The sequence below is a fragment of the Centroberyx gerrardi genome, chromosome 8, assembly GCF_048128805.1.
Source record: "Centroberyx gerrardi isolate f3 chromosome 8, fCenGer3.hap1.cur.20231027, whole genome shotgun sequence".
Taxonomy (NCBI): Eukaryota; Metazoa; Chordata; class Actinopteri; order Beryciformes; family Berycidae; genus Centroberyx; species Centroberyx gerrardi.
Genome location: NC_136004.1, coordinates 31,783,435 through 31,806,683, shown reverse-complemented (window position 1 = coordinate 31,806,683; position 23,249 = coordinate 31,783,435). Strand labels below are relative to the sequence as shown.

The following is a 23,249-nucleotide window of genomic DNA, read 5'->3' as shown; positions in this document are numbered from 1 at the left end:
CTGATGTGTATGTAATCTCGACCCAATTTGAATATGATGGTCTTCACTTCTGCCCTGCAATTCAGCACCAGGGAGTGATTGGTCATCATGATGGTGTTTAACAATTAACCAGACAAACTATATTAATAATTCTACTGCTAGCCATTCTGAACAGCTGACTGCGTCTCTAAATGTATGGTTTGTCCATCTCAACAAAATTGAATAAACATGATTAATTCTGTGCTGTTTTTGACTGGGAACTGATCATTTCATCACTGATCCATCTGATTGATTTAGTGTTTAGATAATGTCAGCTTGTTAGCTAGCTAACCATAGTATCTGGTCAGCTAACATCACTGTCTTCTTGTTAACACATCTGATTAGCACACTAGCTAACGTATCTAGTAGCAGCTAGCGTTAGCATGTTAACATCAACATCAGTGTTTTTGCTAAAAGAGCCTGCTGGCTAGTTAGCTAACAGTTTGTTCAGGTTAACTGAGCGACTCTTCTCAAACTACAACTCAGTGTTTTGGAGGTCCATTTGTGAACAGCCAGTTCTCCGATGTTCCTCCATGATAGACTTGGTTGATAGAAGATTTGTGACAACAGCCAAGCGTCTATTAGTTGTCTATGCCAGTTGTGTTGATCAGGGCGCTAGCAGTCTTTCTTGTCTTGTTTTTTCATTCTAATGTATGTAGGCTACACTACTTTGAAGAAATCTTTTCAATCAGTACACATCTATTTCTGTATAACTAACATTTTGTGCTATGTCCCATCCCCAGATGAAGCTGTCGGTGTTGGTGCTTCTGGCCCTGCTGGGTCTGTCCTCGGCCAGTCTTCAGGAGATCGTGAAGAAGAGCTCACAGCACAGAAAAGGTAAATTATCCTTTAAAAAGAAACTTCAGCATTTTGAATTTGATTTGGCTATTTTTCTTTGCCAGCTGCTAAGTGTCCTTGTGTAGCGTAGATGCTTCAGTTAAGTCAAGACAAGATAAATCAAATGTCTTTCTACATTGCTGTAAAACGACCTTACAGAGCAACAAAGGACCTAGATAAAAACAAGAGAGAATACACTCATCCAAAAATGATTTCAAAATGGTTTAGCTTGTTAGCATTGCAGCTAGTTGTGCCTCTTGGTTTCAATGAAGAATGATTGCAATGCTAACAAGCTATTTTAGGGAAACAAGTGTTTTCCTCCAAGTGTCAGGTGAAGGAAAATAACCAACTAAAATTCAAAATGTCAAGTAATCCCTTCAACACATTTCAGGATCTTATTTCAAGGTTACTTAAAAAATCCCTAAGACAGAGATCTAAATCACTGACCTCAAATACATTTTTCAGTTACTACCACACACACTGATGTATATTTTCTCATTTTTGTTTTATTTTCTTATTTTTAATTAATTGAACTTGTCTTTTTACCCTTTATTGCCATTTGCCCTCTTTTACCTTTAAAGCATTTTGTGACAAACTTTCTCATAAAACTCACTATATGAAAATTTTGATTTGATTTGGTATAAAATTAAACTTTCTGCCTTTCTGTCCCTCTGCTTTACACAGTCTCCTTACTGAACCCAGAATTAGAAGGCAGGGTTCCTGAACTCACCGGTAATGGAGCGGTGTCCGGTCCTCTGGCTCCTGCTGAGTTTGAGGAGCAGCAGGAGCTGCCCTCTTCGTTCATGTTCGCCGATAACGTCAACCTGGAATGGCTGACCTGGGACGGCTCTGTCCCCAACGGAGCTGTGGCCATCTACAACGGCTACACAGAGCGCACCGACTACGTCTGCAAATACAAGTGCGAGTCTGGCTTTTACAACCCCAGCCTGGGCCCTTACTGCCGCTACCCCTATGGAGACCAAGAGTACTACGCCCCTGAGTTCGAGATCCTGGCCAACAAAGACAACTTTGAGTTCCTGGAGTGGAAGGAGGATTCCTATGGTTCAATCCCCCAACATTCAGTCAGGACCTGCCCCGGAGTTGGCATCTACGTAGGGAAGAACAAGTACGGTCTTGGGAAGGTGGTCCCTCAGTTTGAAGCCTTCTTCCTACCCTGGGAAGGTGATGAGTATTGGTACAAGAGCTACCAAGTCCTGACCATCAACAGAGACGTCTACAGCCAGCACATCTCCGACGTCAAGTACGCCATCGATGAGGTTCAGATCTTCCAGTATCCTCCGGAGACCATGCGCATCTCCGGGGTCACCAACAATGAGTGCCAGTCGGTGGTGAAGACAGTGACCATCTCCAAGACGACCGAGGTGGAGAGCACCTGGAACATCGGCCGTTCCACCATGCTGGGCATCACGGCCGGCATCACCGCCAAGATCCCCCTCATCGGTTCCGGGGGCATTGAGTTCAGCGGCGAGAAGACGCTGCAGTTCTCCAGGGGAACCACCATGGTGGAAGCGCTCAGCCACTCCGTTTCCGTGCAGCTCACCGTCCCACCAAACCACTCCTGCAGCGTCCGCATGGAGGGGCGTAAGATCACAGCCGACATCCCCTACACCGCACGCCTCAGCCGCACCTACCGCAACGGGGAGACCCAGTGGACGTCCATCGCAGGGACGTACGACGGTGTCCAGATCGGAGAAATCCGGGCTGTGGTCGACCGCTGTGAACCTGTTGCCAACGCCCAGCCTTGCCCTTGAAAGACTGACGCAAACAACATCAAAGCATATTTGAAAAATGTGATGTTTATGAAAGCATGTGAGACAATTAAAATAAGTCCATATATACATTTTGTGTGGTAAATTTGTTTTGGCTGTTGTTGAAGAAGAACACAAAAACAGCATGTGCTTTTATAAATTGCGTGCAATAATTAAATCACGTGGCACTTTAACTTTCATCTCCTTTATTTATTTATTTATTTATGTTTTTGTATCAGCACACGAAAATTATGAAAAATTACCATTCATCATTTTACAATGTATTTAAAGTGCATAATACACAAACGTACAAATGCAATAGAAGCCTCATATAATATTACATTGAAAAGAAGGGAAATCAAACAAATTGATAGTGTATTCTACAGTTCACTTTACAGAGGACTAAGTGGTACAGCAATGAATTAATCAAAAAACAAGAGAACACTGTCCCACAAACACACTTGGACTTTAACATTTAGCTTCAACATGGAGTATAATTATTTCCTCTGCCACAGAAAATCACATAGAAGCCAGGCTACTGTGCATTTAGACCTCGCCTCCATAAGATGAAACAGTCTTCTACACATATTCAATCAGCTTACTCTGCTTAAGTATAATGGGCAGAGAGACCAGACCACAGTAGCTGTGAATCGGCCTGAATTACTGCTTGTTCACATTCAGACACTGTACAAAACATTGAATGTTTACATCCAAACAATACACTGACTCTGAATAACCAAATACAGTGCTGTAAATAACTTGTTCCAATGTATAAATGATGCGTTCATACAAGCATTCACTCTCAGCTGAATGCAAGAGCAGCTGAACACAGTGAAAGTGTAATTCTGCAGGCTGCTATCAATGTAAAGGACCTTTATACTGCCTCGCTTCAATACAGAGTGGTCATTCAGGCTTAGATAAATTGATAATAACTATTTGTCTCAAGGACACGCTCAGATGGCCTTGACATCAGCGATTTTCAATGATAGCGTTGTCCGTGGAGAACAATGCCGGTTTTGAAAAGCTTCTCCTCGATGAGGCCTGGTTTTATCTCGGCATTAAGAAACATTATGCAATAATGCAATAAGGAACGTCTTGATCAATGACCCACAATCACTGTTGTGTATTCAGGCGATCGATAACAGGAGATCTAATCACTGTGTTCCTAGCCAGATCTTATCGAAACATGCACTATCTTGTCTCACACCTGCATCAATAAAAAAACAGCAGTTTAGCACTTTGGACATCATGCAATCCTCTCTTGTCCAACAGATTTGGGATATCAAGCCAAGTCCAGTCAAATTTATTAATAAAGTATTTTTAACAAACTCATCACAGAGTAACTTCACAGAGCAGCAAAGGACACAATTACAAATAAAAATAGCAATGAGCAAATGTAACAAATTTTAGGATATGTCCTCACATGGATAGTAAAATGAGGAAAATAATCCAAAGTGAGGGCATTTTGCCAGTCCTCACTTTAGGGTTAGGACTTGGTTTTAGGGTTAAGATTACGATTAGTTCAAGGCGAGGATCAGTAAAGTATCCTGTGATCATTATCAGTATGAACAGTCTTGCTTTTCACACCTTGAGAGGCGCTGGTAGATCTTTCTGGCCTTGTCAAGAGAAAAGTAGATTTTATGCCAAAACAGCTTGATCATCCTCGCTGCTACTATTGAGAGTCATCAGCGTTCTTTATGATGGATTTGTATATATTCCTAGCTGCAAGAGCGAAATGCCTACTAACTTTGATGTAATATTCGTATATATTACACATGGGCGGCAGGTTGGCAGGTTGAATCTGGAGTCTGACTTGTTAGTTTGATCCCTAATGAATGAATGAATGAAAGAATGTCCAATACAGATCTAGCAATGGGTAGAAAACACTGCCGGTTAGGGTTAGGATTAGATGTACTAAAAACACAAAAATACTAAGCATACTAAAAACACCAAAAAGTGCGTACTAAAAATATATGCACTTATTGAATTGTAAAGCACTTTGAACAAAAGTCTCCAGCAAGTGCTAGTTTGATTCCTGGTATCGAGTGTTCAATACAGATCTAACATAGCTTGATGGGTAAAGACAAGCACTGACACTGCTAGTTAGGTTTAGGGTTAGGGTTAGGGGTACTAAAAACACACAAAAAATACAAAAAATGACATAAAAAATATATACAAAATATACAGTATATGCACTGGAGAGTCCCTGAGCGAAGGCACCTAACCCCATGTATTAGTGTAGCAAGCTGCTACACTGTTTTGAAAGATGCTATACAAAATAAAGTTAATTCATGTATTTATTATTACTATAAAGGTTGAAAAACAGCCCATAGTGAGTTTCAAATTTGTTAAACAGCGTATATCTGTTTTTGGAAGCTGACTCTTCATGTATGGTATTTTCTGCATTGGTTTGATACTCTCCTCTTATCATGTCTAACACCACAAATTCTGATTCAAACTGAGCAGCAGGAGAATCTTAATACTGGGTCAACGGGCAGAAGGCCACTGCAGCTCTCTCTCCTGTTTATTGGGGGCAATAACTCTGCAGGGAGGTTTTAAATCTCAGCACATACAGCACACCGCCTCACTGCAGCAGGAACCTGTCGAGGTAAAACAGCTTCTTTACATCTGAATGAAGTGGTAGCATGTCATTTGCTGAATAACAATATTCCGATTTCCTTCACTGTGTGATTTATCATATTCTACAAAGTTGATTAACAATCAGAATTGGAAGGAAATGGAGCTGACAACGTAACCATCAAACCTTCTGTTTGTTTTCTACTGGAACAGGCATTATGATTTCTTAAGGCTAGAATTTCTTAGGAGAAAATGTTCTGGCAACGATGAACTGGCATCAAATGAATAACACCACTGTCTTAATTCTGTACAAAACCATCAAGGTTGGTACCAAGCCTGGCAGCCATATTGGTGCTCTTCTTTCTTTGTTTATAGTAGTGCAGAGGGACATGTATAGATCTTGGAACTCCAGCAGATGGGGGGCTGGAAAGCGTTTTTTTGAAAGCCTGAATTCTGAAAGTAATCGTTGAGTCATTGGTATTGATCAATAACCCTATCAACCCCTCGCACATATATTAGGTAATTTTGGACTATGGGGCAGTGAAAACATTAGTTATTGCCCCTTTCAGGTGAGAGTTAAGCATATGGGTTAGGGTTAGGAATGTAAAGCATGATGAAAGATTAGGGTTAGGGCTCTAATGAAGTTAAGGTTAGGTGTTATTAGGCAAGGCAAACTATTTATATAGCACATTTCATATGCAAGGCAAATTCAATGTGCTTCACATAAAACACAAAATACATAATTTGTCTAGTAAAATCACATTATAAAAGAAAGAAAAGAAAGAAATATAAAAAATAGGTAAGGATCCTTTTTTCTGTCATTTATCCTCTATGTTCCCAAATGGTTCATATTTACAGGAACCTTTGTACACCTCTGTTATTCGTTTTTTAGGTTAGGTTTTAAGGAGTTCTGGATTTGCTGCTTTTCCAAGTAAATTCCCATTGAGGTTGAGGTAACGTTGTGTTTTCTCCAGATGAGGTGGTGCGTCGCTGTCGTCTTGGCAGTGCTGCAGCTCTGCAGCCCGGCCCTCCTGTCCGACCCTCGGCTCTTCGTCTCACAGCTGGAGGAGGGACAGGAGAAGCCCAGCAGTAAGTCACAGGATGGGAAATACTGACGCTTTATCTGCTCAGAAATGCAACTGAAGAGTTAGATTCCAAAGTGAGATGTCCACCATTTCAAAAAAGTGATGTCTACTCTTTCAAAATGATGAAAAACATGGCAGATTTTAAGATTTTAATTTTTTAGATATTAGGCAACTTATATCCTTGGTTGATCAAAAGATAACACTCAACAGACTATATCCTGTATAGTTTAGAGATATTGAATGATGAAGTTCAGGTAATGTTTTTTTTCCAAAATGTGTATATAGTCTTTTGATCATGAACTCTTTAAATGTTCCTAGTCAATACACTCATATGTGTTACTATCCCTCCTGAAAAAAATATGTGTTAAACCAAAATCCATCCAATTTAGATATATTTTTCTCTCTCATCATATAGAGCAATGGCTTAACCCCAAACTGGAAAATGTTGTCCCCTCTCTGGAAACCAGCAACCCACGCGAACTTAGAGAGATCCCAGAAACTGAGATAATCTCACACTCTTTCCCCATGTTCGGGGAGAACGTCAACCTCAAGTGGGTCAAGTGGGAAGGCTCTCTTCCAAACGGTGCTGTCGCCATCTTCAACGGCTACACCGAACGCACCGACTACGTGTGCAAAGTCAACTGCGAGGCCGGTTTCTACACTCCCAGCAAAGGGAACTTCTGCCAGTACCCCTACGCCGACAACGAGTACACTTCCTCCAAGTTTGAAGTGCTGGTGAACGTGGACCACTTTGAGTTCCTGGAGTGGGTCGAAGATTCGTACGGGTCCGTCCCCCGGTACGCTGTCAGAACCTGCCCCGACGTGGACATCTACGTCGGCAAGAACAAGTACGGTCTCGGCAAGGTTGTGAGCCAACACGAGGCCTTCTTCCTCCCCTGGGAAGGCGATGAGTACTGGTACAAGGACTACCAAGTCCTGGGTATCAACACAGACGGCTACAGCCAGCACATCTCTCAGGTGGAGTACGCCGTCGACCAGATGGAGCTGTTCCATCACCCTCCGGAGACCCTGCAGCTCGCCAAAGTCACCAACCTGGAGTGCAACAGCGTGGCGAAGACGGTCCGGCTGGAGAAGACCAGCACCGTGGAGAAGACCTGGGACATCGGCAGACAGACACGCAACGGCTCCGTGTCCACCATGAGCGCCAAGGTGCCCATCCTCGGCCCGGGGAACGTGGACTTCACCAAGGAGCAGACGGTGACCTTCTCCGAGGGAACCAGCATGGTGGAGTCCATCAGTCACTCCGTCTCTGTGGAGCTGCTGGTCCCGCCCAACTACTCCTGCGCCGTGAGGATGGACGGGAGGAAGATGACGGCCGACATCCCCTTCACCGGCAGGCTGAGCCGGACCAACCACAACGGCGACACCCACTGGACAACCATCACAGGCACGTACGACGGCGTGAGGGTCGGGGAGATCAACGCCGTGGTGGAGAGATGCCAGCCGGTTCCTGATGCCGTTCCCTGCTACTGAGGACTGAGAGAAGAGTCTGCTGAACTGCCCATCAGCTCTGAATTTCCAACTTAACAGACAAACGTAAAATATCAAAAAGTCAAGGAAAAAACTGTATTTTTCAAATAAAAATGCACGCAGCTGAATGTTTCAAGGAGTGCTTTTTTAATTCATTCTGATGTGTTTTGAGATGCTTTTGGCAAGCAGTTCTCAGCCATGTTCCATCATGATCCAACAGCAGAGTTGGGGAAAGTAAATTTTAAAAGTGATTAGTTACTTCACTCATTACTTTACTGTTTACGTTACAAAGTTACTCTTCACTAAAAGTAACTCGTTGGGGCGTCCTGGTGGCTCAGTGGTCCAAGGCGCGTACCATGTAGACGTCCTGGGTTTGAATCCGGCCCAGGACCTTTGTCACATGTCATCCCCCTCTCTTTCCCATGCTTTCCTGTCTGTCTCGACTTTAAATAAAGGCCAAAATGCCAAAAAAATCTTTAAAAGTAATTCGGTTTGCCAACTTCAGAAAGATGTCATAACAACACGGTTTGTGCTGCCAAATGTGTTATTGACCACTGTTTTAAAATGCACTACAAGACTACTGCTCTAGTAAGCCAGTCTCATTTTTTTTCAATTAACAGCATGTTGTGTGCATGAGATGCCACAGGATTTTCACTCTTTTCTACGTTTTTTTTTAATTTTTTTAAATCTGTGCTAACAAACAATAAATCCCACACACTGTCCATTCATTGCAGTCTTCTTATTTAAAGGTTACAACGTTTCGGTCCTCAGACCTTCATCAGATTTATCTGATATTACAAAAGGTTACAACGTCCTTTAAATAAAGAGTCTTTCACTTCATAATCTGTGCCAACAAAACATTAAACAATCTGAAAGTAAAGCAAAAAATACAAGAATTGAAAAATGAATGCTTTAAGTTACTAGTTAATACAAAAGGCAACAAACACTGCCCCAGAGTCAAACCAAACTACAGCAGCTGATTTCACTGATTAGTTCCTGATTAGTTATGTTAATCAGTAAATTCAGCTGGTGTAGCGTTTGGTTTGAATGAAAACCTGCATACGAATACTCTTGGGCCTCCATAGAAGTTAAGAAGCACTGCTTTAGGCTAATAGGTTTTGCATTTGTTGTTTTTTTGTTTTGTTTTTATAATTTTTTGTTGTTTAGTGTCCTTATCATTTCCCATGGACTAGGAAAGTCATAAGTCTGAAATATTCCAGCTTCCCAACATGTAAGGTCCTCCAAAAGGTGTACTGATAAATAGTCTATAGTCTCTGAAGCACCATAAAATTAATATTGTCCTTTCTTGAGTTTATTAAATTCCTCAGTCTCCAAGCTAGATGGTGCTGTAGCCTAACAGAGCAGGAAGCGGCTGGTCGCCATGTTGTCTCTGTGAATCTCTTTGACTGTAGAGAAAAGCATTGCAGCTGTCTAGCTAATGAAGATCCTCATACGAGCCTTTACAAGATAAAAACAGCGACATAAATTAGTCATTAATATAAAACAGGAGTTATGTGGGGTATAATCGATTAGCCTAGCCATTACCATTAATATGAACGTATTCTGGTGGTTAATTGAAATGTTTTGCTGGTTTTAAGCTGTCTTGAGTTAGCCAACAAGGTACAGTAAGCTAAACGTTAGTTGGCAATGTCACTGAAAGATACTTTACACTATGACATGAATATGATGGGAAATCTCTGATTTTCGTTTCTCAAGAGTGTCTGAAGTTCCTGAAAAAGTCTTAAATTATATAATGTCTTATACAGTAAAATCAAGGCGTTAAAAGATAAATAGGCTATAGCATTCAACTCTTCAGCTGTTGGTCCAATGAGAAATCAGCCCAGGAATACACAACTACAGTAGCCTGGCGTCTAAAGTTACATTGTCATTTTCATATTTAATTTGCGAAACATCGTCCTGAAGTCTGAAATATACCTCACTGAGACTTTCAGACAACTTGTTTTTTCGCCCGAATGAAAAAAGTCTCAGTTATCAGTAAACTTTACCGTTGTGTGTCACACTTTCTCAAGAAGCTGCTGAACTTTGTCACAATGCGACGACTATTAACAAGACTGATAAACAGAGTTTTGCTGAGTGAACCGTTTACTCCTGTCATGGGAAATGAGGCAGAAATACACACACAAGGCCGTCGGAGGCTGGTAAGTAGTGAAATAAAGCCAACTACTGTCACAACATCTGCATTATACGCTACATCGCAAATCTAATAGGTGATTGTATGTAATGTAATGGATCCGTAACGTTACTAGCCCCAAAACGCCCCGTTCTGCCTTGCATTGAGAAGTCACGCCAAACGCTATTTAAAATTCTCGCAATTTAATGTGCTCTTGCTTTTCGGTTAAAGAGCACGCCTCATAAAATATGGATCAAGACTTTTTCTGAGTTGGTAGGAGACCATCTTCAATTCGGCATACATGTAATCGTCAAGCAGCACGTAGCTCAGGAAAATTTCACCTTTAAATGCCTGTGATTCCCACAATCTTCCACCAAAACACCGTGGTGGTCGGTAGCTAGCAGTGTGAACCAATTCAAAAAGTTGAAAATTGTATTCAAATAAGTGCTGCTTAGTTTATTGGATGCATGCCGAATTAAAGAATAGCTTCTAATGACTCAAATGGTGTTGAGTAATGTTTAATGATGCATGCAGTTTTTCCAATGAGCAAGGCAACATTAAATTGACAGATTTTAGTGCCTCGGCGTAATGTTCCTTCCATACAAGAGAAAATGGCACAGCAGGGCCAACTACCTCTTTACTGGACCATGGGCTCAGTTGACCATTTGGTGACCTAAATATCATAATTTATAACAGACCAAATAATATCTTGACAGTCATTGATCCAATTTGTCTCTATGAAATTTGGTTGATAAAAATGGGTTTGCAAATTTTGGTGGCAAATGATATTAGATGCAGGGACTTTGCCATAACTTTGGATTTAGTGAATTGATGCCTTTGATACAGCAACAGGAAGTGTGTGTCGGCATTGTGGCAGCATAAGGATAACCCTCTTTTTTATAATTGTATTACTATATTTGTACTATATTTATTCTATATAGACCTATATTAAATATACTTTTTAATTTGTCTCACACTGTGTATACTTGTCCTTGCCTGTCAATTGTGTGCAGGTGTTAATTTAAAAGTAAAAAAATATAAATAAAACCTCAGTGTGTGTAGGCAAAACACGGTGCTGTGTGTCAGCAGCCATAGAGAGCCAACAGCCTGGACTAATAACAATGTAGACTATAGTATTTCTGCCAGTACAGCAGTACCATCAGTGCAAGGCCGTGGCTGTATGTGCTCTGTGTGTGTGTGTGTGTGTGTAACCCTCTACAGTCACAGGCTTTTTCTGTAAAGGAGAGATATGTTCAACTTGCCTGGTTAAATAAGAGTTAGAGGAACCACAATTACTTTGTTAAAGTTACTCTTCAGTGTGATAAACGGTTAGTTGTTTCGGCATTAGGAACACACATGCCGTTCCGTGCCGTATTTTAGACTATTTCAGTGGATATAACTCAATCCTCAAATCAAAAGTCAAGTCAGATTTTATTCATACTGCACGTTTCATACAACAAAATAACCCAAAGTGCTTTACAAACATGGTTAAAAACAGTATAGAGCCGTAAAAGACAGAATGTGAAAGAATGGTTAAAACTCATTCAATAATGTCGTTCTTAAAATACACAGAACAGAGGGAAAAAAGACAAAAAACTACGTACTGTTTGAATCCCAGCCTCATTACAGGCCTTTCTCTTTCTGTCTTTGTATGTAAGACAAGATGACATAAAACTCTATGCTGATATTTGATAATTATTAATGTTGACTTACTCACTGGCAAACGTAAATACCTCCATACAGCTTAATATAGGAATCATTGGCATCCATAACTCATTTAAGCAAACATCTAATCCACCAAATGACACTTTTACATAATTTTACATAAATGTACATAAAATCTAATCGTTTAAACGAGTTTGGCAGTTATTCAGGGTGGCAGAAAGCAGTGTGAGACAGTTTTAAAAGCCTAAATGTGTTCTTAAGATGTTGGTTATGTAATTTGGTATTACTTAAGTACTTACTTAGGGTTTCAATTTAGACAATACATTGGCATTAACAAACATGTATAAAAACATTAATTAATGCAGATGTTTATTGTGCATTTACCATTAACTCATCTTTGTTAATGTTGTTATTCGTGTTTAATTAATGTTAGTAAATGCATTAGTTAGCATCAGTTAATAAACACTTAATGTAAAGTGTTACCAATGTATTTTCAAACTGGATGTATACTAAAATGAGGATTGGACCCCTGACTGTTGGGAAAAAGTCTTAAGTTCTACAAAGAGAAAGAGGGAGAACAGCATGTTTCAGCTCTATATGAATATGTATGAATATGTATGAGCATGGCGTGTTGTGTGTTGGCTTAACTGATGCAGAGTTTAGCTATTTTTAGTCCGAGTCAGATTTTGATGTGAGTGGTCGGCGAACACCTCGCCTCATTTCCCTCGAGGCTTCAGAAACCAGGCCGCCGAGCAACATGTTTTATACCGACCGAAAATGGGGTAAAAACTCACCTCAGACAAGAAGTCCAATTTTTTTTAATACGTTTTCTATTGCAGAAGTACCACGCTGTACCCATACTGGACCTGTTATTCAGGAACGTTACTACATTGATGGCCAGTTTGTGTTTCAGTGCTTACGGAGACAAAATTTGTACACTGTAATGGATGCAATTTGAAATGTAGTGAAGTAGAAGCCTATTACTCCACTCAAAACATACTTAAAATACTGTGTAACTTTGGTAGTACCTTGTGTTGTTTAGCTTCCTCCATTATAAAAACCCCAAAATCGTCGACTCATGTTGCTGAATTGTGCTTAAGTGAGTCTTTTGAAAGAATCGTTAACCAATAATTGTAAATAAGCGAAAAAAGTGAGTCTCGTTTTTTATATATTGGCAGAATTTGCTTCGTCAAAGTCCCGTCTCCCACCTTTATTCGCCTATTAATAATTATTGGTGAACATACTATCTTCTTCGTTCCATCTGCATAAGTTTCCTCCGACCGGATTTCGGTGTTCCACTTGTTCAGACTGAAAGGTTTAATAACGTAAAGAAAGAGATTCACTTCAAAACAATTCAGCAGCAGGACTAGTTATTTTATATATTGTCAGAATCTGCTTTGTCGGCGTTCCTGTATGTGCTAGAAGTGATTTTCAGACTGTTCCTCCAGACAACAGCAGTGAATGGAGAGAGAAAAAAACACAATTCTCCAGTCTGCTCTACCGGAGCAACAGATCACAGAATCACTGATTTGGGGGTTTTATCATGGAGGAAGAGACACAACCCAAGACTCTACCAGAGGAACACAGAACTTTAAGTAAAAGAGAGATTACTGACAAAAAATACTCAAAAGTACACAGAAGCTCCTCAGTTCCAGTGAGGAGAGTGAGTGTAATCCTTGCTTGTGTGTGTGTGTGTGTGTGTGTGTGTGTGTGTGTGTGTGTGTGAGGTGGTGGGGCTGGGTAACCCTGGGATGGAGGGTACCAGACACAGCGTGGGCATGGCGGTGCTCGGCGCCCTCGCCGCCCGGCTCGGCGCGGCCGACCGTTGGCGCGGCGACAAGCACGTGTCCGGCGAGGTCATCGTTTCAGAGACGCAACACACACAAGTGGTGCTTCTCCGTCCCAAGCTGCTGATGAACATCAACGGAGTGTCAGTGGCCAAAGCAGGTGAGGTCAGAGGGGAGTGTGTGTGTGTGTGTGAGAGAGAGAGAGAGAGAGGGAGTGTGTGTGAGAGAGAGAGAGTGTGTGTGTGAGAGAGAGGGAGTGTGTGTGTGAGAGAGAGAGAGAGAGAGAGGGAGTGTGTGTGAGAGAGAGAGAGTGTGTGTGTGAGAGAGAGGGAGTGTGTGTGAGAGAGAGAGAGTGTGTGTGTGAGAGAGAGGGAGTGTGTGTGTGTGAGAGAGAGAGAGAGAGAGAGAGAGAAAGAGAGAGGGAGAGAGAGAGTCAATAGATTGATTTTATTTTAGTGTCATGCACAAAGTGTCCCAGCCCACATTAGCACTGAGAACTGAGTTACACACACACACACCGACACACACACACACACACACACACACACACACACACAAACAGAAGCTCAGGCACAAGCTCTGTTCGTTCTTATTTTTATCTATATGTCCTTTTTTGCTCTGGAAAGCACTTCATAAGTAATTGTTTTTGTTAAAAGCGCTCTATAAATAAATGTGATTTGATTCCTTTGTTTTTCATTCTCGCTCTCTCTCATGCACAAATTCCTGGACATTTCTTATAGTTGACAAAACAGTGACGCTAAATTGAATTCAATTGAACTTTTGGTTCTCTAAATCAGTGATTCTCAACCTTTTTCATACCAAGGACTCCTAATTCAGTCCACATTAGAGCCCCCATTTGATGAGATTTTGTCTCTCGGACCCAAATCTGAGAATATTATTATTGTTAGATATGATTTTGTCCAGAATCCAATGACTATCTGTATTGTAGGTAGAGAGATAACAGAGAAACTATGAAACTATGTCATTCTTCTACATTCTCTAACTGTGTTAACTTCTTGTAAATGAAATAATGCTGAAGTTTAACAGTTCATCAGTTTGCTGGGGACCCTCTGGAACCCCCTCAAGGACCCCTGGTGGTCCCCGGACCCCACATTCAGAACCACTGCTCTAAACTACCTTTTCCTTCTCTTTCAGCGAGTAAATACAGCATCAAGCCTGAAGACATCCTGCTGGTCCACGATGATCTGGACAAGCCTCTGGGGAAAATAGTCATCAAACATGGAGGAAGTGCCAGGTCAGTTTGTCAGAGTACGTTTTCCTGCGGTTTTGTGATCTCGATGTCTTAAAACGCAAGATGTTGAAATGTTTCCCCGGCAGAAAGGATCAGGAGGAGGAGACAGGACTAGAAACAGGAAGTAGTTTGAGGGTTTGAGGCTAAACTGAAGCGTTAGCTAACCTTGTCATGTGACCAACAGGTGAAAATGTCCGATCCAGTTCCTGCTGGTGGCACATGATCCTTTACTGGAGAAGAAATGTATATTTGTCCACAACACATAGAGTTCAGGCTCATTTCACAAAATTTTGTTGGACTGTGTTGATTGGAGATATTGAATGATGAACTTCAGGTGATGATTTTGGAAAATAACTTGTCATATGTAGACACATTCTGTTTCTAAGTGTTATATATGTTTTTTTTTCCAGGCCTGGAAAGTCTGTTAATCTTTGGAAATGTCATGAAAATAAATTGACTGAAATTTTTCCTATTTGGCTGCTAATGGATCTAGTTAACTGAAGGAATAATAACCCGAATAATACATTTTCTGATTACGTTGCATCCAAATCACATATTCAGTGATGAAAAACTAGGTTTGATAATCCCTATAAAGAAATCAGGTCATTTGAATGTAGATCGGTATCTACTGGTCATGGAAGTTGCTGTGTGTCATGTAGTATTTGTGGAAAATCATAGAATTTGATGTGCAGACATGTAGGATCCTGTTTTTAGTGTTATTTTGAGGATCCAGAATGAACTCTGACCCCATGCTCCCTCCTCACAGAGGTCACAACGGAGTCCGCTCCTGTGTCGACTGTCTGCAGACCGACGTGAGTTACTGTCCGCTCAAACATTACATGAAGTTGTTTGTTTTTTAACTACTAATCGTTTCTAATGTTAGATTTTTTTCGCGTGCAGGTGATACCCAGGCTGCGGGTCGGGATCGGCAGGCCGGCGGGCGGAGCGTCGGTGGAGCGTCACGTCCTGGGACGCTTCTCCCAGGAGGAGCGGAGGGTTCTGGGCTCGGTGCTGGAGCGGAGCGTCGACCTGCTCCTGTCCCAGCTGCAGCTGTCCCAGCAGGACGGACGGTTCCCCTCCTCACCGGCAGGGGGAGCGCAAGACGCACAGAAGAGGAAGGAGGGGGAGCGCCCGGCCTCTCCGGCTCCAGCCCACGACCCGGCTTCTGCCCAGAGCTGAAGAGTCTCAGTCTGACTGAACTGAACTGAAGTCTGAAACACAACTGCCTCATGTGGAAATGTGTGAGCGTGTGCAGAGAAATGGTTATTTATTGAGATATTTATTCTCTGGTTCAGTGAGAGTTAAATGAGTTATGGGAAAGAGCAGAGACACACACATTAAGGATGCACGATTATGGCTCAAATGATAATATCAATTACTAGATATTGTGATCATGATTATGAGTCTCCATGATTTCTATACAAAATTTGTAGGAGAGAAATTGGAAAACAGGAGCAGAGGTGGAACCACAAAAATGGTGTAGAAGTTCAAAATAGACAGACGCCACACACTCTATTAAAACTAATGTTTATTTATCTGGAAAATATCAAAACATGACATTTCAGCCAAGGAAGCCTTTCATATTTTCTAGGTAAAACATTACTAGAAACATTACAAACATTACAGTTAATAGAGAGTGTGGTGCTCACCATCTTATACTTTCAATACAAAATTACTGAAATAATTTTTGTCATCTTTGATCAGCACCGTGGCTATTTTCAACTACAGTGGGTATTCTAAATGAAGTGAAATGCTTCAGCGCTGCCGATATACCAATACAGTTATTGATTATGAGAACTAAAACCACAACATGCTATTATACATGATTAACTGTGCAGCTTTATACACATCCACTCTGGGAGGTTGTTTGAATCTGGGGATGTTGGTAAAGTCCACACACTGTCTGCTGCATTTTATCCAGATATTAGAACAAAAAAAACAGACATTTTGATCCAAAATGGATCTTCGTCAGGCAGATCCTCTCCTTTATTAAGTAACGGCACGTAAGTGTGAGTCAAAGAGTAGCTGGACTTCGGCTCTGCTTTCTTTTTAATACCTGGTTCAGCATCAGTTTATGTGGTGGAATGATACAGGGATGTTTGAATTACTTTTTGATGTTGCCTCTCATCGAAGGACATTTTTGTTTTTAACTTATTTGGCTTACAGTGAGTACAGCAGTAGAGTAAGCTTTAATTCCTAGATCGCCAACTTTACAAGCAGCCAGTAGTAAGAAGGTCAAAGGTCAAAGCCACAAAACCTAAACATACAGTATATGCAACATATCTTCTTATGTCCCTAGAATGATGATGCATGAAAGAGAAAAGCAAGGTGCTGCACTGTGAGAGACTGGAGATGGATTATTCCGGCTCAGTCATTTTAATAGGATGAGTGTTATTTTATTCCGTTGTATCCAATACACATTTCTGATATAAAAGTGAAGTGTCAAAACAGCAGCAGTGGAGCTTGTTTGTGTGCGTGTGTGTGTGTGTGTGTGTGTGTGTGTGTGTGTGTGTGTGTGTGTGTGTGTGTGTGTGTGTTAAAAGTCAAGATGGAAACAAGATGTGTCGCCACGCTGCAGGTTTCCTGAGTGAAGAAGTGAACCGCACAGAAACAAAAACCATCTTTCTTCTTTTGTTGCTGGAAGTTAAAAGCCGACCTCGTCTCTCCTACATACGGCTCTCCTCTCTCCGTCTCGTCCTCGCTGATGGCTTCTTTTGGCCAAAAACATATTGATTTCCCCTTCCGATTGTCACACTAATTACACTCTTCATCAATTAGGTGTCTTTTAATGAGTTGCATCCAGTCAAGAGGTGTATTGCGTTCTCACACCACAGTGAATACCGGAGTAGGGGGTGTGGGGGGGGGGGAGGGTGGGGGAGTAGGGGGCAAACAAAAAGCCAGAAAAGAGCATATAAAACAGCGGAAAGAGGCCGATGAGCCGCTGAAAGAGGGAAATCAATACAAAGGAGGCAGTAGATTGCGATGGAGGCAGAAGAAAGGGAGGCGAGAAACAAAAGAGGCCAAACATTGTTAAGACCCGGTTTGTTTGAGGCCTTCTGTCCTGCCGCAGTGCAGAGTCACAATAGCAGCAGGGACACACTTGTGGACATGGGGATGGAGGTTGGGAGGGTGGGGGGTAGAGTGGAGAAGTTTCCTTTGAGCCCCCCCCCCCCCCAACCCCCGTCTTTCTGTGCTGTGACCCCCTTGAGCCACCCTCCGCCTCCGCCGGGGCACTTTCCCAGCCCCGCTCACCGGTCAGCTTCACTACAGGCTTCAATAACTTTTCTTCTGCAGGGGTCAGAGGTCAGCGGCAGGGCTGGACACCCGGGCTTATAGAGGAGGCCCTAAATTTATTCAGGAATGGGATGACCCCCCCCCCCCCTTCACTCCCAGCAGGCCAGTGGGGGGTCTTCCCCCTAAAGCTCACAGATGTGCTAACTCTGCAGAGACACACAACAAAACCCCTGACTCGCCTGCAACTGGGACGGCTAATTAGAAGAGCTATATTAGTGGAAACACACACACACACACACACACTCACGCACTTTCAACAGGATCTGGTGTCTTTTTCAACACATCTTAGTTTGGGACGACGCACATTTGTGTTGCTTTTGAACACAATCTATCCTAATTAGGGTTAAACTGATAGTTCCAAGGTTTCTTTCCAACTTTGGGACGGAGCAAACCACACTGAGTATGTTCACATGCTCACTAATGATTGGATCTTAACCCGATTAAGTCAGCACTCTGATTACTGAAATTATCATGTAAATGCCTTCATCTAATTATCTTAATTACGAGTGAGGTCATAATCAGAGTAAGTAGAACCCAGTTAACACACCTAGAATTCTGCTCAATATTTCCATTTATTGGCACATGTAAACACCTCACTCAGATTTCTTTTGCTTTTTTCAAACTACGCAGGTCAAAGGTCACCAGACGCAGTAACCTGGATGTTGTATTTACAAAGGAAACAACATGCCACATGTAGTGCATATTGACTGAATATTAAATGAATCCATGTAAACTGGTTTATTACAGAAATTGTGTGTAATCGAAATATTGCTTTAAGATGATTATTCCCAGTAATGGAGGCATTGGTGTGCATGTAAACTCAATGACATTCTATGGGCAAGGCTTACACTGATATATCAGGTTGATATCGGCCTTTTAATAAAAATCCAATATTGGCCGGTCTCTGATATGATTTTCCTCAACATCTTCAGTGTCAGTCTGTAAAACCTGCAGTGAAACCTGCCTCACCCTGATGATAAAGAGCTGCTAATACTAAAAGGGTTTCATTAGTCTGAGTTTCAGTGGAGAGTTTTAGTGTCCTGTGATGGTCAATGCTGCAGTAGTAGCAGCAGCAGTAGTAGTAGTAGTAGTAGCAGTAGTAGTAGTAGTAGTAGTAGTAGTAGTAGTAGCGGTGTATAGTGGTAATAGTACTAATAGCAGTAATAGTAGAATAGAATCTGTTTAGAGCTGATCCACTGATCCTCTCCTAATCAAAGCTCTCAGATGCTGATTGACCTGTTTGCTAGTCTGAACTGGTTTTACTGGAACTGGTTTTAATGGTTTTCCTGGTTCCATGCCTCAGTCTGTCAGAGTCTCATGAAGCTGCTGCTCTGCTGTCCTGGCGTGTGGCGGTGAGAGCCGACAGCACCAGACCAGACAGCCAACCCGGATACTCACATGATGAGCATGACATGATGATCTACCGTGTGCATGCATCAGTGGTTCCCAACCTGGGGTCTGGGGACCAGCAGGGGTCCCAAGTAAAATGAGGTATAATTTCACTGTTATGTCTCTCTATGTCTCTCTCTAGATGTTTGCCCAGTGAGAGAGTTTCACCGTCTCCACTGTTTCCTCCCCTCCAGTACAGGCCAGGGTTCCACTGATGTGGGCTTTGAAGGCCGATAACAGTGTTTTGGCATTGAAGATAATGATAGTTGACATTTTGCACCGATTCAATATCTTGACATTTTTCCATTTTCATGCCAAAAAATAACAAGTATTCAGTATTTCTTTCAGAACTTTCTTCTTCTCGGGGTGGAAAAGCCTCTGAACATTTAGACCATCACGGGACACTAAAACTCACCCTAACCCTAACCAGACATACATTTCTGGGTCCATTTAGTAGTTTTTTGTATTTTTCTTCCTGGTGGGTAACTGGCCAATCGTAGACGAGGTGACGTCACCTCCAGATGTTTCCAGCAGCTACAGTGGAGTTTGATATGAGAAAATGTTTCAGGATGTAAATCATCAGCGGTAAACGTCAGGTTTTGGTGTCAGTCCCTCAGAATCAAAGAGCGAAGGCTTCTTCTTTCTAGAGCCGCCATTTTGCACCAAGAGACGTTCAACAATCATACAGGGAGAAATCCATCGTAGAAGAGGAGAGAGACCAGTTTCTCCACCACAGGAGCAGGAGAGAGACCAGAATGCACTGCAGCAGAGAGACAGGTTGGGGTTTGAGGAAGGAGTTTATAGACACACACCAATGTTTACGAACTAGTTAGCATGCTAGCTATATTTCTAGGCCAATACAAGTTTCCGCCCCTTCTCTGGGGGTTGTCGAAAGGCATTCTGGGAAACTTAGGAAAGCACTAACTGCAGTAGAAGTAGATGAGGCAGGTTGAGGGACAGTGGGTTCACCAAAAAAGTAAATTACAACACTTCATCACAGAAGAGAATCTGATATTTAATAAAAAGCCTAATATCAGCCTGATATATCAGTCTAACCCTGTCTGCAGTCTAATACATTTCTATTTGGGGAAACTTGACATGGAAAAGTTGGGGAACCCTGTCAGTGATCCAGGCAGAACAACAGACACAGTGTGAAGTCAGCAGTGGGATAATGTGTTGATTTCACGCTAAAACAGACTCAGCAGATTGTTTCATCTCCTTATCTTCAGATCAAGTGAGAGTAAATGAAGAAAGATTGCTTTTATTTAAAACCAGGAAGTACATGCCAGTTTTTTTCTTTTTGTGTCCCATTAACATTTCAAATTCAACTTTTATCTGAGAAGTAAATGGCCATATCTTCTTACTCGAACTTATTTGTCCGTTCCCTAAAGAAAATCACTATAAAATTCCTATAAGGACTTATAGTGTCTCTGCAGTTCTCAATAGTGAGTTAATAGTGATCTAATTGTACTTTATGGTATTTTTTATCCCCTATGGTATCATTATAATATTCCTATAGTGTGTCTGTTTTAGTAAATGGTGAGTTTATAGTGACCATGTCGTAGTTTATGGTGTTTATCTCCTATTGTATCACTGTAATATTCCTATAATCTTCCTCTAGGAATTTGTGGTATATCTATAGTACTCAGTAGCAAGTCAATAGTGACTTTATTCTACATTACGGTATTTGTATCTCCTATGGTATCAGTATAATATTCCTATAATATTCCTATAGGGACTCAATAATGAGTTTATAGTGACCTTATTGTACTTTAAGGTATTTTTTATCCCCTATGATCCTATGGTATCTCCATAATTTTCCTTTAATATCCCTATAATATTGCTATAGGGAGTCATAGTGTCACTGTGTCAATAGTGAGTTTATGGTGTTTATGTCTTATGGTATCACTATAATATTCCTATGATATTCCTATAGGGACATATCATGTCTTTATGGTACTCAATAGTGAGTTTATAATGACCTTATTGTACTTTATGGTATTTTTATCTCCTATTGTCCTATGGTAATACTGTAATATTCCTATAATATCCCTATAATATTCCTATAGGGACTCATTTTGTGTTAATGGTGCTCAATACTGACTTTATAGTGACCTTATTGTACTTAATGGTATTTCTATCTCCTGTGGTATCACTATAATATATCTATAATATTCCTATAGGGGACTCAAAGTGTCACTGTGGCACTCAATAGTGAGTTTACGGTGCTTATGTCTTATGGTATCTCTATAATATTCCTATAATATTCCTATTCATAGTATTCCCATGATGTCTCATGCATTTCCTACCAATATGATGCTTTACCATATACACAGCTCATTGGCTGTGGCTGTTAATTGATTATAATCACATTATTTTCCTACCAAGATGGCCGTATGGTGATGTAACAGAATACTATGAATAGGGGCTTATCATGTCTTTATGGTGCTCAATAGTGAGTTTATAGTGATCTTATGGTACTTTATGGTATTTCTATCTCCTGTTGCATCACTATAATATTCCTATAGGGACTCAGTCTGTGATATTTGTGGACTGTCCTTCTGAAATGTATTACAGGATTACTACAGTTCTTTTTCATTAGTTTTTTTTCCCTGCCGTTGCAGAATGGACTGATGCCATCCTGGTTTCCCATGGCAGAGGAGCGGGTTACAGTGAATCGAGGCCCGTCGGGGATCCTTTCTCATTCGCTTTTCCGATGAGCAAGCATTAATAACGCGTCCTTTCCCCTTTCATAGCCATAATCTCCAGTGATCTCGGGCCTCCCACACTAAATTATTCTTACAGGGCCATGAAAAGGCAGCAGCGGGGCAGGCCCTTTAAGAGGCAAATGAGCATCCAGAGTGCGAAGATGTTCCCAGCAACGGAAACGTTAACTCACCGCACCGACCGGGCGGAGCGGGGAATCAACTGAGATGTCTTAAAGAGGCGAAGGAAGGGTCCATAACCCTGAAGGCTGCTGGGTAATTTGTCCAGGAGAGGCGGCCTGCTTTCCTTTAATCCTTCCACAGCAAGAAGCTAGCTGGCTGCATTTACATGTTAGGCCTTTAGCTGACAGTAGAATAAGCTTCATTTCCTAGATTACCCAGTAGGTTTTGACCAATATAGGCTTTTGAAGGCCGCTACCAAAACATATGTCAATATCTTTTTTCATTTTAGGCAACAAATATTCCAAGTATTCAGTGTTTTCCCCAGAAGTTTCTTCTCATCAGGGTGAAAAGCCTCTGAAGCAGCACTCAGAGCATCATGGGACACTAAAACTCTCCACTGAAACACAGACTGATGAGATTATTTTAGTGTCAGCAGCTCTTTAGTGCACGCAGGTTACACTGTAAAGTGGTCCATGTTAAAGGGTTAGTTCACCCAAAAATTTAAATTCGGTCGCTCATCCTCATGCCAGTTCAAAATCGAATGAATGAGTGTTTTTTCTTCATACAACTCACCAGCAGTTCTCCAGGCTCTTCTCTGCTGGAGAAGCTTTCTTCCAGACAGTTGCAGTAAATGGAGTCCAGTCCTTTAGGCTTCAAAAAGGGCAAAATGTCCATAAATGTCTCCGTACAGCTGCAGCATAATCCACGTCTTCTGACACGAAATTTGATCACTTATTTAATGCAAATCGAGTCTTCCTCCATTGTATTCAGCTATCACCGTGCGTGACTTCCGTGGCTGCATGATCTCGCAAAGTTTGGGAATGTGGAAGCTGAATACAATGGAGGAAGACTTGATTTGCATTAAATAACTGATAAAATTTTAAAGTTTTTTTTTCCACTCACAGAGCGATCGCATGGCGTCAGAAGACTTTGGATTATGCTGAACGAGCTGCGATGTTGTACTGGCACGTGGATGAGTAGATAATGACCAAATTTACATTTTTGGGTGAACTATCCCTTTAACTTTTAGTGTACATGGGTTTGGAAAAAGAAGAATATGCCTATA

The 23,249-nt window shown here is 41.5% G+C and overlaps 3 protein-coding genes across 4 annotated transcripts; all 3 read left to right on the top strand.

Moving 5' to 3' along the window:
* The first annotated feature begins 761 nt into the window (after positions 1-761).
* Positions 762-2,631, top strand: LOC139915012 (natterin-3-like). Its single transcript, XM_071903488.2, has 2 exons — positions 762-855; positions 1,540-2,631. Exons 1-2 carry the CDS (start codon positions 762-764, stop codon positions 2,625-2,627), a joined length of 1,182 nt encoding a protein of 393 aa, XP_071759589.1. The 3' UTR covers positions 2,628-2,631.
* A 3,544-nt stretch (positions 2,632-6,175) lies between these two features.
* LOC139915015 (natterin-3-like) lies at positions 6,176-7,780 on the top strand. Its single transcript, XM_071903489.2, has 2 exons — positions 6,176-6,290; positions 6,702-7,780. The coding sequence occupies exons 1-2, from the start codon at positions 6,176-6,178 to the stop codon at positions 7,778-7,780; spliced, it is 1,194 nt and encodes a 397-aa protein (XP_071759590.2).
* Positions 7,781-9,223: 1,443 nt separating this feature from the next.
* Positions 9,224-17,062, top strand: ptrh1 (peptidyl-tRNA hydrolase 1 homolog). 2 transcript variants are annotated; one of them, XM_071903476.2, is made up of 6 exons: positions 9,224-9,397; positions 9,808-9,936; positions 13,301-13,520; positions 14,516-14,615; positions 15,379-15,424; positions 15,513-17,062. In XM_071903476.2, the coding sequence occupies exons 2-6, from the start codon at positions 9,829-9,831 to the stop codon at positions 15,789-15,791; spliced, it is 753 nt and encodes a 250-aa protein (XP_071759577.2). In that variant the 5' UTR covers positions 9,224-9,397; positions 9,808-9,828; the 3' UTR covers positions 15,792-17,062. The 2 variants fall into 2 exon arrangements, with proteins under 2 accessions (XP_071759577.2, XP_078141326.1); XM_078285200.1 differs by lacking the exon at positions 9,224-9,397 and having other exon boundaries at positions 9,669-9,936.
* The last annotated feature ends 6,187 nt before the right edge of the window (positions 17,063-23,249 follow it).

What these genes read in the sequence shown, in the direction of transcription:
- LOC139915012 (XM_071903488.2), top strand. Translation starts at nt 762, where the DNA reads ATGAAGCTGTCGGTGTTGGTGCTTCTGGCCCTGCTGGGTCTGTCCTCG. An exon ending in GAGCTCACAGCACAGAAAAG is followed by an intron (nt 856 to 1,539) that starts GTAAATTATCCT and finishes TGCTTTACACAG; the next exon opens with TCTCCTTACTGAACCCAGAA.
- LOC139915015 (XM_071903489.2), top strand. Translation starts at nt 6,176, where the DNA reads ATGAGGTGGTGCGTCGCTGTCGTCTTGGCAGTGCTGCAGCTCTGCAGC. An exon ending in GGGACAGGAGAAGCCCAGCA is followed by an intron (nt 6,291 to 6,701) that starts GTAAGTCACAGG and finishes CTCATCATATAG; the next exon opens with AGCAATGGCTTAACCCCAAA.
- ptrh1 (XM_078285200.1), top strand. Translation starts at nt 9,751, where the DNA reads ATGAAAAAAGTCTCAGTTATCAGTAAACTTTACCGTTGTGTGTCACAC. An exon ending in AAACATGGAGGAAGTGCCAG is followed by an intron (nt 14,616 to 15,378) that starts GTCAGTTTGTCA and finishes CCCTCCTCACAG; the next exon opens with AGGTCACAACGGAGTCCGCT. An exon ending in TCGACTGTCTGCAGACCGAC is followed by an intron (nt 15,425 to 15,512) that starts GTGAGTTACTGT and finishes TTTCGCGTGCAG; the next exon opens with GTGATACCCAGGCTGCGGGT.